General features: G+C 48.1%; 1 protein-coding gene across 1 annotated transcript in view; it reads right to left on the reverse strand.

Moving 5' to 3' along the window:
* Window positions 1-785: 785 nt before the first annotated feature.
* LOC140421893 (uncharacterized) overlaps window positions 786-14,624 on the reverse strand; it is a 60,195-nt gene continuing 46,356 nt past the window's right edge. Inside the window, exon 4 of the mRNA XM_072506861.1 lies at window positions 786-2,587. Coding sequence (XP_072362962.1) covers window positions 1,826-2,587 — 762 coding nt within the window. The 3' untranslated portion in view covers window positions 786-1,825. The remainder of the gene's footprint in view (window positions 2,588-14,624) is intronic.

The following is a 14,624-nucleotide window of genomic DNA, read 5'->3' on the forward strand; positions in this document are numbered from 1 at the left end:
CTGCATCTCACCAGTCACTGACTCATTCAACTGTGCTGTGTTAGACAGAGGCTGCATCTCACCAGTCACTGACTCATTCAACTGTGCTGTGTTAGACAGTGGCTGCACCTCACCAGTCACTGACTCATTCAACTGCACCGGATGCAGGAAGCTGGGATTAGAAAGGGCACGTGGGTTTCTCGGGCTGGTATGGACAAGATGGGCCGAATGGCCTCTTTCTGGGCTGTAACTTCTCGATGGTTCGGTGGTTCTCTGGAGGAGGGATTTTAACCACAAGGCTCAGACGGAGAAGCCGGGCTTGTTCACTTTGGAGCAAAGGAGGTTGAGGGGAGATTGGATGTAGGTGGACAAGACAAAGAAAAGCTGCTCCCATTAGCTGATGGGACACGGACGAGGGGGACACACATTTAAGCTTTAGCACGATATATATATATCATTGTTCTTCACTGTGGCTGGGTCCCAATCCTGGACCTCCCTCCCAGACAGCACTGTGGGTGTTACCGGGGTGTCACCGACACCACACAGACTGCAGCAGTTCAAAAAGGTGCCTCACCCACAACCTAAAGCGGCAATTAGGGATGGGCAACAAATGCTGGGGGGAGGTACACAGTGAGTGGTAATGACCTGGAACTCGCTGCCGTGAAGCAGACACCCTGAACAATTTCAGATTGAAATTTGGATGGGCACTTGAGGGAAATGGGACTGACCGGTTTGCTCCACACCGAGCCAGCATGGGATCAATGGGCCGAATGGCCTTCTTCCCTTCCCGAATGACGCCATGGTCTGAAAGAACAATTTCAGCTGCTCCGGTCTCTCCAACTAACTGAAGTCCCTCATCCCTGGTGCCGTTCTCATAAATCTCCTCAGCCCCTCACTGAGTCCAGCAGAGAGAAACCCTCTGACCCTCCCACTTCACCAAGTGTCAGAATGGACATGGTTCAGTCCTGGGTGTGATTAACAGCAGCAATAACAGCAGAGTCCAACCCCTGTCATCACTTGTGAACTCGCTGGTAGCTGCACAGGGTGGATAACAGGGAAAACCCTTCCCACACACACAGCAGATGAACGGCCTGATATTTACTGATTTATTGATTCACTGATTTATTGATTCACTGATTTATTGGTGCCTTTAAGAATTGATGCAGTACATTTCTTAATTCAGTGCACAGACAGAGAATGGAATATCCACAAGGCTAATGTGGAAAGATAGTCATTGTTTCAGATAATAAATAAGAACTGCTAAGCTGGAATCTAACACTGTTTCATGAAAAGTTGTATCAAAGCCCCTTGTAATTAATAAACCATTGTTCCTCAACACAATCTGTAATGAAAATGTATCAAAGCCTCAGCAACAGCAAGGTTAATGCCAGCACCTATTATTTGTAGGATTGGTACACGTGACGGGGACACGTAGACATTTAATGAATTTGATGGAGATTCGTAAATCTTAAGAATTGACCAATGCTTGGATAACACATCATTTTCTAAGTGATAGACAGTTATTTGAATAAATCAGGAAGCTTCAGCTGAGAATTAGAAACCAATGAGAGTAAATGAGGGATTAGACCATTCATCAGAATTTCTTTAAGAATAAGGCTTCATGATTAAAGCTTTATTCTGAACTTATACTTGAAGAAATTCTGAACCATCTATTTATTTACTAACTCTCTTTATTATGTTTTGATGTGTTATCTGATCAAAGTTTTGATTTAGTTTTTCTATTGAAGAGAACTAAGGTGAATGATTAGCAAATAAAGTTGTATTTTTGGACTCCTCCAAACACCGAGGCTAGGACTCTTATTTGAAGATAAAATAAGAGATCGTATCACAGCCTCTTCCCGATGTGAACCTGCTGGTGTTTGAGCAGGTAGGTTGACCGAGTAAATCCCTTCCCACACTCGGAGCAGGTGAACGGCTTCTCCTTACTGTGAATTCGTTGGTGTGTCAGCCGGGAGGATGAATCGCTGAATCCCTTCCCACACACAGAGCAAGTGAATGGCCTCTCCCCAGTGTGAACTCGCTGGTGTGACACCAGGTTGGATGACTTTGAGAATTTCTTCCCACAGTCCGAGCAGGTGAAGGGCCTCTCCCCGGTGTGGACTCGCTGGTGTACCCGCATGTTGGATAACTCACTGAATCCCTTCCCACACTGGGAGCAGGTGAATGGCCTCTCCCCAGTGTGGACTCGCTGGTGTGTCTGCAGGTTGCACAACCGAGCAAATCCTGTCCCACACACAGAGCAGGTGAAGGGCCTCTCCCCGGTGTGGACCCGCTGGTGTGTCTGCAGGTTATACAACTGGAGGAATCCCTTCCCACACTCAGAGCAGGTGAATGGTCTCTTGCCAATGTGGTCACGCTGGTGTGTCTGCAGGGTAGATGACCGAGTGAATCCCTTCCCACATTCGGAACAGGTGAACAGCCTCTTGGTGTGAACTCGCTGGTGTGTCCGCAGGCTGGATGAGTGCTTGAATCCCTTTCCACACCGAGAGCAGGTGAACGGCCTCTCCCCAGTGTGACTGCGTCGATGAGCTTCCAGTTGTGATGGGGATCTGAATCCCTTCCCACAGTCCCCACATTTCCACGGTTTCTTCATGGTGCGGGTGTCCTTGTGTCTCTCCTGGTTCACCGCCCAGTTGAGGCCTCGTCCACACAGAGAACACGTGTACGGTCTCTCCCCGCTGTGAATGGTGTGATGTGTTTTCAGGCTGTGTTCCTGGTTGAAGCTCTTTCCACAGTCAGTGCTCTGGAACACTCTCACTCGGGTGCGTGTGTCTCGGTGCTTTTCCAGTCACACTGATGTTTAAAGCATTCTGAAGCAGACAGAACAGACAAACATTTCTCCTTCTAGATTTAAAGGCCGATGATGTTCAAGTCCCGATGAATTGAGCGACGCTGTCGGATGTTGACGTGAAGTTTGCTTTGAGATTTCTGTCTGTAAATCCTCACCTTCTGAGATCCTGTAAAAGGAGTTTACAAAATCATCACTGTCAGTACGGGATAGAAATTCAGAACAGACAATTCTAGTTTCTATGAACATTCAATCCTCTTCCTTCCCAAAAGTCATCCAACACTCAATCCACCCAATATATCCCCTGCCAATTCTTGTTAAGGTACGATTTAATTGGCTAAGTTGTTGGCGGGGAGAATGGAGGAGTGTGTCCCGCGGGTGGTTGCAGAGGATCAAACAGGCATCGTGAAGAGCAGGCAGCTCGCGAGTAATATAAGACGGCTGTTGAATGTAGTGATGAATCTGTCGGGGGCTCTGGTACCGGAGGTGGTGGTATCCATGGACGCGGAGACGGCATTTGAGAAATGGGAAACGGTTGGACAATCTGTATAGTTGATTGCTGGGAAGTATGTTTCCCGGGCTGTCTATTTGCTGTAACCTGTTTTAATACATGTTTGTAATAAAATACATTAAAAAAAACATTTCTGTGTATTGCTGTGGACCTGGGGTCACATGTAGGCCGGACCAGGTAAGGACGGCAGATTTCCTTCCCTGAATGACATGAGCGAACCAGTTGGGTTTTTACGACAATCGGCAATGGTTCCATGGTCATCATCAGACTGTTAATTCCAGACTTTTACTGAATTCAAATTGCACCATCTGCTGTGGTGGGATTCGAACCCTGGTCCCCAGAGCATTTACAAAGCATCTGCTGTGACAAAGAGTCATCCAGACTCCAAACGTTAGCTCCCTTCTCTCTCCACAGATGCTGTCAGACCTGCTGCGATTGGCCAGTATTTTCTGTTTTTGTTTCAGATTCCAGCATCTGCAGTAATTTGCTTTTATCCCCAGAACATTATCCTGGATCTCTGGATTACTGAGCCAGTGATAATACCACTGCACCATGCACAGTGGTTAGCACGGGCCCTCCACCCTTGGCAACACAAAGAAGTGCAGGTTAGGTGGATTGTCCCTGTTCCCCTGAAAGTTTATTCCCCTCACGTGCCGATCCAATTTCATTTTGAAATTATTTGCCTCCCCTTCCATAATTTAGATTGTCTGTCAGTTCCAGATTTCTCACGTCCTCCTCCCACATAGGGTTCAGTATATTGCTCATTATCAGTTCAGTTATATACACTGGGCCCGGTTTAGCTCAGATGGCTGGACAGTTGGTCCGAGATGCAGAGTGACGCCAACAGCGTGGGTTCAATTCCCGTACTGGCTGAGGTTATTGATGAAGGCCCACTTTCTCTACCTTGCCCCTCGCCTGAGGTGTGGTGATGGTCAGATTAAATCACCACCAGGCAGCTCTCCCCCGCAAAGGGGAAAGCAGCCTATGGTCATCTGGGACTATGGCGACTTTGCTATAGATACAAATGGAGAATACAAGCAGCCTGGACAAAGATTTTAAGGTCTCTCTGTCTAGGACATGAAACAGTAGCCAATGCTTTCACACCGTGTTCAATAGTGATATGGGCCTACACGACCCACAGTCCGCCGGGTCCTTCCCTTTTTCCGGGATTAGTCTAATTACTGCCGGTGTCATTGTCTCCGGCAACTCCCCCTTCGCCAGCGCTTCAATAAATGCCCCCAACAGATGAGGTGCCAGGTCCGTCGCAAATTCCTTATGAAATTACGCCGGGTACCCAGGCGGCCCTGGGGCCTTCCCTGACTTCATACCCCTGATAATACACAGCACCTCTCTCAGCCCCAGGGGCTCCTCCAACACCTGCCTCTTGCTTCCTTCACCTGGGGAAACTCCAGCTCGTCCAGAAACCGCCCCATATCCCCCTCCTAAAGACACAGGTAGTACTCCCGAAACTCTTTATCTTCCCAGGCTCCGACACCACATGCCCAGCCGCAGTCCATATCTTCAATATTTCCCTGGACGCGGCCTGCCTCCGCAGCTGGTACGCCAGCATGCGGCTCGCCTTCTCCCCATACTCATATTTCACCCCCCTTGCCTTACGTAATTTCCCTACTGCCCTCCCCGTTGTCAGCCTGTCAAACTGCCTCTGCAACCCTTTCCTCCTCGCCAATCCCTCCGCAGTGGACACCCTCGAATACTTCCTGTCCACCTCCACTATCTCGCTCACTAGACAGTCATGTTCCTCCCTCCTTTCCCTATCCGCACGAGCCTTAAACAAAATAATTTCCCCCCAGACCAGTGGCTTTAGAGCTTCCCAAAAAATGGCTGCTGATACCTCCCCATTTGGATTCAACTCCACATACTGCTTAATCACCGTCCGTACCTTATCACAAAAACCTCCATTCGCTAACAACCCCGGATCAGACCTCCACCCCGGCCTCTGCTCTCGTCTCGATCGAACCCGAATCTCCAGCCAGTGGGGCACATGGTCCGAGATAACTATCCTCACACATTCTGCTCCCTCCACCCCAACCTAAATCTCCCAACTCATACAAAGTAATCAAACCTTGAATACACCTTATAGACGTGTGAAAAGAAGGAATATTCCCTTCCTCCTGGGTTCTGAAAGCGCCATGGATCCAGCATACCCATCCTCTCCATAAACCCACCAGCTCCCTTCCATTCGCACCCTACCCATCGACCTGGGGCTCGACCTATCCACCCTCGGCTCTAGGACACAGTTAAAATCTATTCACATGATCAACTGCTTTGTGGCTGTTGCACCCTCAATAACGACGCTTAGAGAGTAAACGGTAAAGAAGGCTTTAATAAGCTAAGAACTAGCCTGGTGCTGAGACGGGTAATAACTGGGTGCCGCCCACAAGGCGGCCCCTTATATACGGCTCCCAGGTGGGCGGAGCCGGAGGCAGAGTCCCCCAGGGTTCCAAGCCCGGTCTTAAAGGGGACATCGCCTTACATGAGGACAAGGGGACAGTAGTACAGTAACCGTTCATCACAGTGGCCAAATCCGGGATCGCTGCCAGCAACCCATTCATAAAACCCATATCATCCCAATTTGGTGCATACACGTTTACCAACACCGGCTGTTCATTAAAATCGCCACTCCCCTTCATTTTGAATCAAACCCCAAGTGGAAAACCGGCCAGACCCACCCTTTCCTTCATACATTATAGATAACCAACTCCCATTCCCCTCCCACTGCTCCCCACTATCGCCCCCTTCATGGTGATGATATGCATTAGCAATCATATAAATATTAATAGATACGACCTCCAACCAGCAGATGGCAGTAAAGAACCACATGGTACTGTGGGGCGAGGGAATGAAAGAAGAGTCATAGCCACAGAAATCAAGGCAAAAGAGTGCGAACGGCAGTCCCCAGAGACAATAAGGTGTGAACGGCCAAACAGCAGAGAAACTAAAATCAGAGAGTAAGTTGTGACAGATGGAGATGTGGGGGAGTGGGGACATGGGTGGGAGAGAGGTAAAATGAGAAAAAGGGGGGAAGGGAAGCAAAGGGGACAAAGAATTCTATCATATTATCATAGATCATAGAATTTACAGTGCAGAAGGAGGCCATTCGGCCCATCGAGTCTGCACCAGCTCTTGGAAAGAGCACCCTACCCAAGGTCAACACCTCCACCCTATCCCCATAACCCAGTAACCCCACCCAGCACTAAGGGCAATTTTGGACACTAAGGGCAATTTATCATGGCCAATCCGCCTAACCTGCACATCTTTGGACTGTGGGAGGAAACCGGAGCACTCGGAGGAAACCCAAGCACACACGGGGAGGATGTGCAGACTCCGCACAGACAGTGACCCAAGCTGGAATCGAACCTGGGCCCCTGGAGCTGTGAAGCAATTGTGCTATCCACAATGCTACCGTGCTGCATATTATGGTCACACATCACCAAAGGTTCTCTCACAACTCGATTGCCAACAAATCCTTTCTCATTGAACAACACCCAGTCCAAGATGGGCAGTTTCCTTGTTGGTTCCTCAACCAAAAAAACATCCAAAAAACCATCCCATATACATTCGAAAAATTCCTCCTCTATTGTACTGTGACTAATTTGACTCACCCAATCTATATGCAGATTAAAGTCAAATTTAATTACAGATGTTCCTTTATCGCATACATCTCTGATTTCCTGTCTAATGCTACTCCCAACGTTACCAATGCAGTTTGAGGGTCTGTGTACCACCCCTACGAATGTATTTTGCCCCTTGGTGTTTCTTAACTCAACCCATATAGTGGTTGACTTTTAAATGCCCTCCGAATTGGAGGAATCGGCAAAAAATGCTGACCAAACGAGCGACAACTGCGTCCCGTGAATGAATTTTTAAAAATTATTTTCCTGTCCCCTTAAATGTCAGCCATCTCCTGGGGAAAGCAGCCCTTTAATTGTGAACATTGGGAAAGAGACCATCCTTTTAGCCAGAGAAAGAAATGTGTCGAGCTGAGGGAGCAAAGGATGTCAATGTCTTTAATGACTCGGCCAACGTTGTCTACCTCATATGCTGCAGGAAAGGATGTCCCGAAGCGTGGTACATTGGCGAGACCATGCAGACGCTGCGACAACGAATGAACGGACATCGCGCGACAATCACCAGGCAGGAATGTTCCCTTCCAGTCGGGGAACACTTCAGCAGTTAAGGGCATTCAGCCTCTGATCTCCGGGTAAGCGTTCTCCAAGGCGGCCTTCAGCACCCGCGACAACGCAGAATCGCCGAGCAGAAACTTATAGCCAAGTTCCGCACACATGAGTGCGGCCTCAACCGGGACCTGGGATTCATGTCGCATTACATTCATCCCCCACCATCTGGCCTGCGAAATCCTACCAACTGTCCTGGCTTGATGCAATTCACACCTCTTTAACCTGGGGTTACCCCATCTCTGGATCTGTAAAGATTTAATCACCTGCTAATGCTCACATTCCAAGTGTCGTCTTGCATCATTGAATTTGTCTATATATGTTTCTGGAACAGACCTCTTCATTCACCTGAGGAAGGAGCAGCGCTCCGAAAGCTAGTGATATCGAAACAAACCTGTTGGACTTTAACCTGGTGTTGTAAGACTTCGTACAATGTCTTTAAGAGAGAGAGAGAGAGAGAGAGAGACCTGGGCCAAGCTTTGCAGAGTCTGCACCCTCCCTGGATTCACTTCCTTTCCCTTCAGTTGCTGCAAGTCACCAATTGAAGGTCAGAATGAGAAATGGAAAGGGGGAGAAAAGAAAGTGTTTTACTCACAGATGCTGGAGACAGATTTCAGTCTGTGTGAGTCGCCATTTTCAGTCACAGACAGCCGCGCTCCGATTGGATGAACGAACATAGTCCTTCCGGTCCTCCAATCTTTCCATTGGTCAACACCTCAGCCGGAAGGTCAGGGTGCGGGCTCTCATCCGCACATGCGCAGTTCCGGGCAAGGGGGAGATTACTGAGCGGCTTCTCGCTCTGGCCGGAGCCGTCAGTCGGTTGCCTGGAAACCTTGTCTGGAGGAGGCGGACGGGGAACAATGGGTGGGGGCGGGGCTCTCATGGACACGCCGGGCCTTGCGCACTGGAACCCGGAGACGACACCACGAAGCAAAGTGATTCCTATTGGCTGATCCTCGCCCTTGTGACGTCACAATACGGAAGTTGGACTAAAACTTCCTCTGCAACATGTGGGAGGAAATCAATGTTTCCCCCTTTCCATTTCTTTCCTCGTTCAAGGGGGGGGGGGGACATTGGGGACTTCCAGCAATTGAAGGGACAGGAATTGAATCCAGTCTGTATATTACACACATTTTCTATCCAGTAGTGTAGACAGATGTATGTCTACACTACTGGATAGAAAATGTGTGTAATATACAGACTGGATTCAATTCCTGTCCCTTCAATATGTCTGGCAGACTGCATGAAGATTTTCAGGTCTGTGTGTCCAAGACAGGGAGCAGTGAGCAGGGATCTGTCAATCAGCTTGAATCAGCACCTTCAGGAGAATTGGGAGGGTGAATATTAGATACAGCAGAGTGAGAATGGAGAGAGTGTGCGGGATGGAGATTTACAGATCTTGGGGAATTAGAGGAAAGAATGTTACACAGAAACTCGAATTGTCTGTTCTCAATTTCTATACTGTTCTGACAGCCATGACTTTTGTAAACTCCTTTTACAGGATATCAGATGTGGATGTACTGTCAGGATCTGACATCCTCACTCAATTCATTGTGACCTGAATATCATCAACCTTTAAATCTAGAAGGAGAAATGTCTGTTTTGTTTTCTTTAAAACATTTAAACATCAGTGTGATTGGAAATGCACCGAGACACACAAAGACCTGAGTGAGAGTGTTCCAGTGAACTGACTGTGGAGCGAGCTTTAAACGGTTACATATGAGAAAATATCACACCATTCACAGTGGGGAGAGACCGTACAAGTGTTCTCTGTGTGGACGAGGCTGGAACTGATCATTGGGACTGGAGAAACACAAGGACACCATCACCATGGAGAAACCGTGGAAATGTGGGGATTGTGGGAAGGGACTCAGTTACCCATCTGCTCTTGAAACTCATTGACGCTGTCACACTGGCGAGAGGCCATTCACCTGCTTCAGATATGGGAAGGCATTCACTCATTCATCTGCCCTGCTGACACACCACCACATTCACACCGGGGAGAGGCCATTCACCTGCTCTCAGTGTGGGAAGGGATTCAGTGATTCATCCGCCCTGCAAACACATCAGCGGGTTCACACCGGGGAGAAGCCATTCATCTGCTGTGTGTGTGGGAAGGGCTTCACTCAGTCAGCCAGCCCTCAGACGCACCGTAAGGTTCACACTGGGAAGAGGCCATTTGCCTTCTCTGAGTGTGGGAAGAGATTCAGCGATTGGTCCAAACTGCTGAAGCACCAGCGAATTCACACTGGGGCAAAGCCATCCATCTGCCATGCATGTGGTAAGGGTTCACCTTCAAAGATCTAACTGTGGAATTCTGTCCTTTCCTGGCCCGTGCTGCAGACTCAACAGGGCAGAGACAAATTCATCCGCCCTCAGACACCAGCGAGTTCACACTGGCAAAAGGCCATTTCCCTGCCCCATGTGCAGGAAGGGTTTCAGTCAGTCATCCAACCTGCAGAGGCACCAGCGCATTCACACTGGGGAGCTGTTCGCCTGCTCTCAGTGTGGGAAGGAATTCAATCGGTCACCCCACTTGTTGAGACACCAGCGAGCTCACAAGTGATGACAGGGGTTGGATTCTGCTGTTTTTGCTGCTGTTAATCACATCCAGGACTGAACCATGTTCATTCTGACACTTGGTGAAGTGGGAGGGTCGAGGGTTTTGTTCTGCTGAACTGGTCGGTCTCACGACTTCCAGTGGGCTGACGTTCTTTTAGCCTGGGAGAGCACATCTCCACTGAAATGATCTGCAAAAGCTGATGAAGTCCATTTATTTTATCCAGGATGTTAAATAGTGTTTTTCCCCCACGGCAGGTAGATCCAAAATAAATACATTTGTCTCTGCTCTGTTGAGTCTGCAGCACGGGCCAGGAAAGGACAGAATTCCACAGTTAGATCTTTGAAGGTGAACACGGGAATCCCTCACGAGAGACTGCTTTTCAGTGAGATTGGCTGACTCAGTGTTTACTGACGTTTGGGTGAGATTTCCATGGACTCGGTCTTGGTCGCACCTGCCATTTATGGTGCGGTGTGCGTTCGAGCACATTGTATATGTTTCTTTACACGTCCCTCATATCCACCGTGCAGGTTGGAATTTAAGGTAGATAACGTAAAGTGTTTTATCTTTCTGACTTTGTATCGTAAACTTTATTTTTGTTTGTTGACAACCTGCGGAATCCTGTGGTTTTATTTGCTGACTGAGTGTCTTCAATGTCAAACTTTTATCGACTTCATCAAAATCTCAAACTTTTATCGACTTCATCAAAACATTATTGCTTCCGAAGGGATCTGCTCAAGAATCATAATATATATACGTTTACTGAACCAATTCACAAATCTATTACTGAGTGATATGGGAGGATGAGCAGTGATTGGTCAAGTCTGCACTGTCGCTCTGAAAGACCACCCTCCCTCGGCCCAATCCCTCACCGATCCCAGTAACCCCACCTGATCGTTGAACACTTAGCGGCAACTTAGCATAACCAATCCACCTTAACCTGCACATCTTTGAACAGTGGGAGGAAACCCACACAGACATGGGAAGAATGTGCAAACCCCACAGTCACCCGAGGTCAGAACTGAACCCAGGGCCTCTGCCTCTTTGAGGCAACAGTGCAAACCAGCATGTCACCATATTTCTCCATGTCCTGGAACTCGCTGTCTACGAGGGTGGTGGAAGTGGGGTTACGGGTATAGGTCGGGGGATTGGACCTAGGCCGGGCGCTCTTTCAGAGGGTCGGTGCAGCCCCACTGGGCCGAATGGCCTCCTTCTGCAGTAGGGATTTTATGGGTGAAGACGGCCTGCCGTGCATCAGGAACGCGGCTCACCTCCGCTCGGGAAATTAGGGATGGGCAATAATGCTGGCCTTGAAAGGATTAATTTGAAAAGCCTTTGTTTCTGACATTGCGCCCGTGACAAAGGAGGGCAACAAATGCACCACCCTGTCCCACTTTGGTACTCAAAAATGCCTATGACCCGGTCATCTCTTCCTGAACCTGACTGGCTTTGCTCTCCTGCCTCTCACTCTCCTTGGAGATGCTCGCTGACCATTTCCGACCCCGGGCCACAAAGGAGAACATTACCATCCCGGAAGGGACTGTTAATGTTTGAAGAGAAGTCTGACCACCCAGCAATTCAGTGAAAGAACTACGTCATAAAATGTCATGTTGCTCAACAAAAACAGACCTTGATTGTAAATATAAAATTAAAGTATGCTCTCCTACCTTATCACTCGCGTTTTTATCTTTATTCTATGAATCCAGTTTTTGCTTTACTCCCTCCCCAGGAGTTTCCTGATGTCACAAAAACTTCTAAAGCTTATTCGCTTTCTTTAGGGACCAACCTGAAGATATGCCACAGCCCTCTGGAATTCACTTTATTTTCTCCCCAACCTCTCAGTTTGGACTTTAGACTTTCAGAGATCTTTTCTCTGTGAAGGTTCCACTTCCTTCTTGAGCTGACTTTGGACAGACCTGCTTTTACTCAGACAGCTCCCACAGCTTCTTCACAGCTCTTTCCAAACTGACTGTTTTCTGCCACATGGCTAACTGCCTCTCACTGTGGGGACCCCAGGAGATTTCTTCCTCTCGCTTCAAGCTGGGAAAATCTTCCAGCTTATCTTCCTCTCCCACACCAAATTCCAAGACCAACGAAGGAACTCGTTGTTTGCCGACACAAGGCCAACAATCCGTTCACTCATTGGTCAAAGTCTTCCTTGGGCCACTTTACGAATATCACTCAGAAGCTTTTTATGTTCCAGTGGAAAGGTTTGATGTTCCCATTTGGTCTGATCATCAAACAATTCGAAGGCCAGAATTCTCCAGCCACTGCGATTCACCTGTCCCGCTGGCAGCGCACCCCCACCCGCAAGTTACCCCACGGCGTGGGGGGCTTCAATGGGATATCCCAGTGACAAGCGGCAGGAACAGAGAATCGCACCACACCAAACGGCACACTGCCAAGAAACACACGGCCGGGGGAGCGGAAAATCCATCCCGAAATGTCCCAATTTTTCCTCATCCCATTCAGAATGAATTTCATTTGCTTCCTTGTGACTGATGTCGACAGCTTATCCAATTTTGGAATTTTGTTTTTCTTTCTAATACTAACTCTTTTCTAAGTCTTTGAATCTTCCACGTGTCATGGACAGGAAGGGGGGGAGGGGGTCTTTCTCCTGTTAAAAACGGTGGGGTATTTCTCCAACCCTTAATTTTGGACATTTTCCAATCCTCGATCAATAACTTGCACAACAAACTTGGTGAAGGTGAAATAAAGAGGTTGGTTAATTTTTACACACACACGCGTGCAAGAAGGGTTTTGCGATAGCTGCCCCCTTCCACACGCACACAATAAATGGAGGGCTGAGTGAAAAGGAAGAGTGATCGGGGCTCGAGGTTCCAGCGGTTGACAGGACCCAGTTCCTTCTTCTGTCGCCGGCTGGGTGGCAGCCAGCGCAGGCCGTTACCTGGAGTTCCGTTCACGCTGGAGTTAAACAATAGCCGCTGGGATTCAGTTCCAACAGACGGTATCATGGTGGAGCTTTGTGGAGGGGCATGTGACCGACCTCCTCAATGCTGGACACAGGATGACTGCAACCTCGAGGTCTATTTGAGACACTGGGTCGTGTAAACTAACTGGCTCTCTCCTTGCCAAATCCTCCTCTACTAATTACCTGTAAAAGGAGTTTCCAAAAGTCATCACTGTCAGTACAGGATACAAATTCAGAATAAACAATTCTAGTTTCCATGGAGCATTCTTTCCTCTCTCCTTCCCTAACAGCTGTAAATCAGCCTCCATTCTCCGCTCCCTCCATTCTCACTGCTAGTACCCAACATACATCCTCCCAATTCTCCTCAAGGTGCTAATTGAGCTGATCGACAGACCCATGCTCACTGCTTCCTGTCCTGGACACAGATTGCATCTCGCTGCCAATGAGGGGAATGCAAGCAGAGACAATCAATAATTGCTAAATATATATGCTCACAATGTGAGTAATACAGAGCTCCCTTTTCCTTGGTTAGAGATGCTTGGGGATGTGGGCAAGAACTTTATTCCGGCAGCGAGTGGTCATAGCCGGAAAGTCAGAGATGATCGCTGATTGCAAAATGAAATTGGAAGAGCACTTGACGGAAACATGCAGGGGAACGGGGATATAGAGATGGAATGAGACTGAATAGATGGTTCGACAGAGTCGGAATGGACAAAGTTACCGAATCGACACCTTCTGTGCTGTAATGATTCTAAGACTGGAAATATATAACGTGGTTACATTGCTATCTTACAAAACAAGCAGAGACAATCAATAATTGCAAAATATATATGTTTTGTGGACTACAAATAAGTAAATAATAAGAAATGCACTTTATTACAGGGCCATAAACAATATATCTAATATATATCATGTAACAATACTGGACACATCTCTGCCCAATATTAATTTAATGTCCCCTTTAATGTCAGCCATAACATTTAGCCATGGCGGCACGGTTGCACTGTGGTTAGCACTGCTGCTTCTTAGCCCCAGGGACCCAGGTTCGATTCTGGCCTGCAGTCTGGAGAAGCGGGACGAGCGGGAAACAGCATCACACTCAAGCTGCATAAATCAGCCTGGCCTGCCACGGAACCCTGGAAGCCAGTTTGGGAACCGTTGGCAGGTTTCGAATCGGGGTGAAAGCATCTTTAGCAGATCTGGGTGTCGCAAAAAAAGACAGGATTGGAATAGCGCTAATGAGTGAATGAACCCCAGGAATGACCGGGTGTCAAGAGTGTCATTTTGAGTACAGAGTGTTCTTGCAAGTATTTCTCCTATGTAATTGTTTTACTGGTGGCTGATGAGGGCTGAGCATGTTCTGGCTTTGGGCAGGCTTATTCAGTCTGTAAGAGGTGACGTATAAGCAAGACCTATTTTACTACTGCTCCTGTTTTCATGGTTATTACTGTTTTCATGTTATTACGGTCTGCTGAGTTACTGTATTGTGCGGGTAGTTGATGAAGAGAATACGAGGGTCAGAAGAGATTAGTGGAAAATGTGAAATGTGTAGAACGTATCAGAGATTTGACAAATATAGCCATGATTAGGAAGTGGGTGGGGGGGGGGTCGGTGTGGGAGAGGGTTGAGGCGGCCTC

The sequence above is a fragment of the Scyliorhinus torazame genome, chromosome 5 (assembly GCF_047496885.1).
Source record: "Scyliorhinus torazame isolate Kashiwa2021f chromosome 5, sScyTor2.1, whole genome shotgun sequence".
Taxonomy (NCBI): Eukaryota; Metazoa; Chordata; class Chondrichthyes; order Carcharhiniformes; family Scyliorhinidae; genus Scyliorhinus; species Scyliorhinus torazame.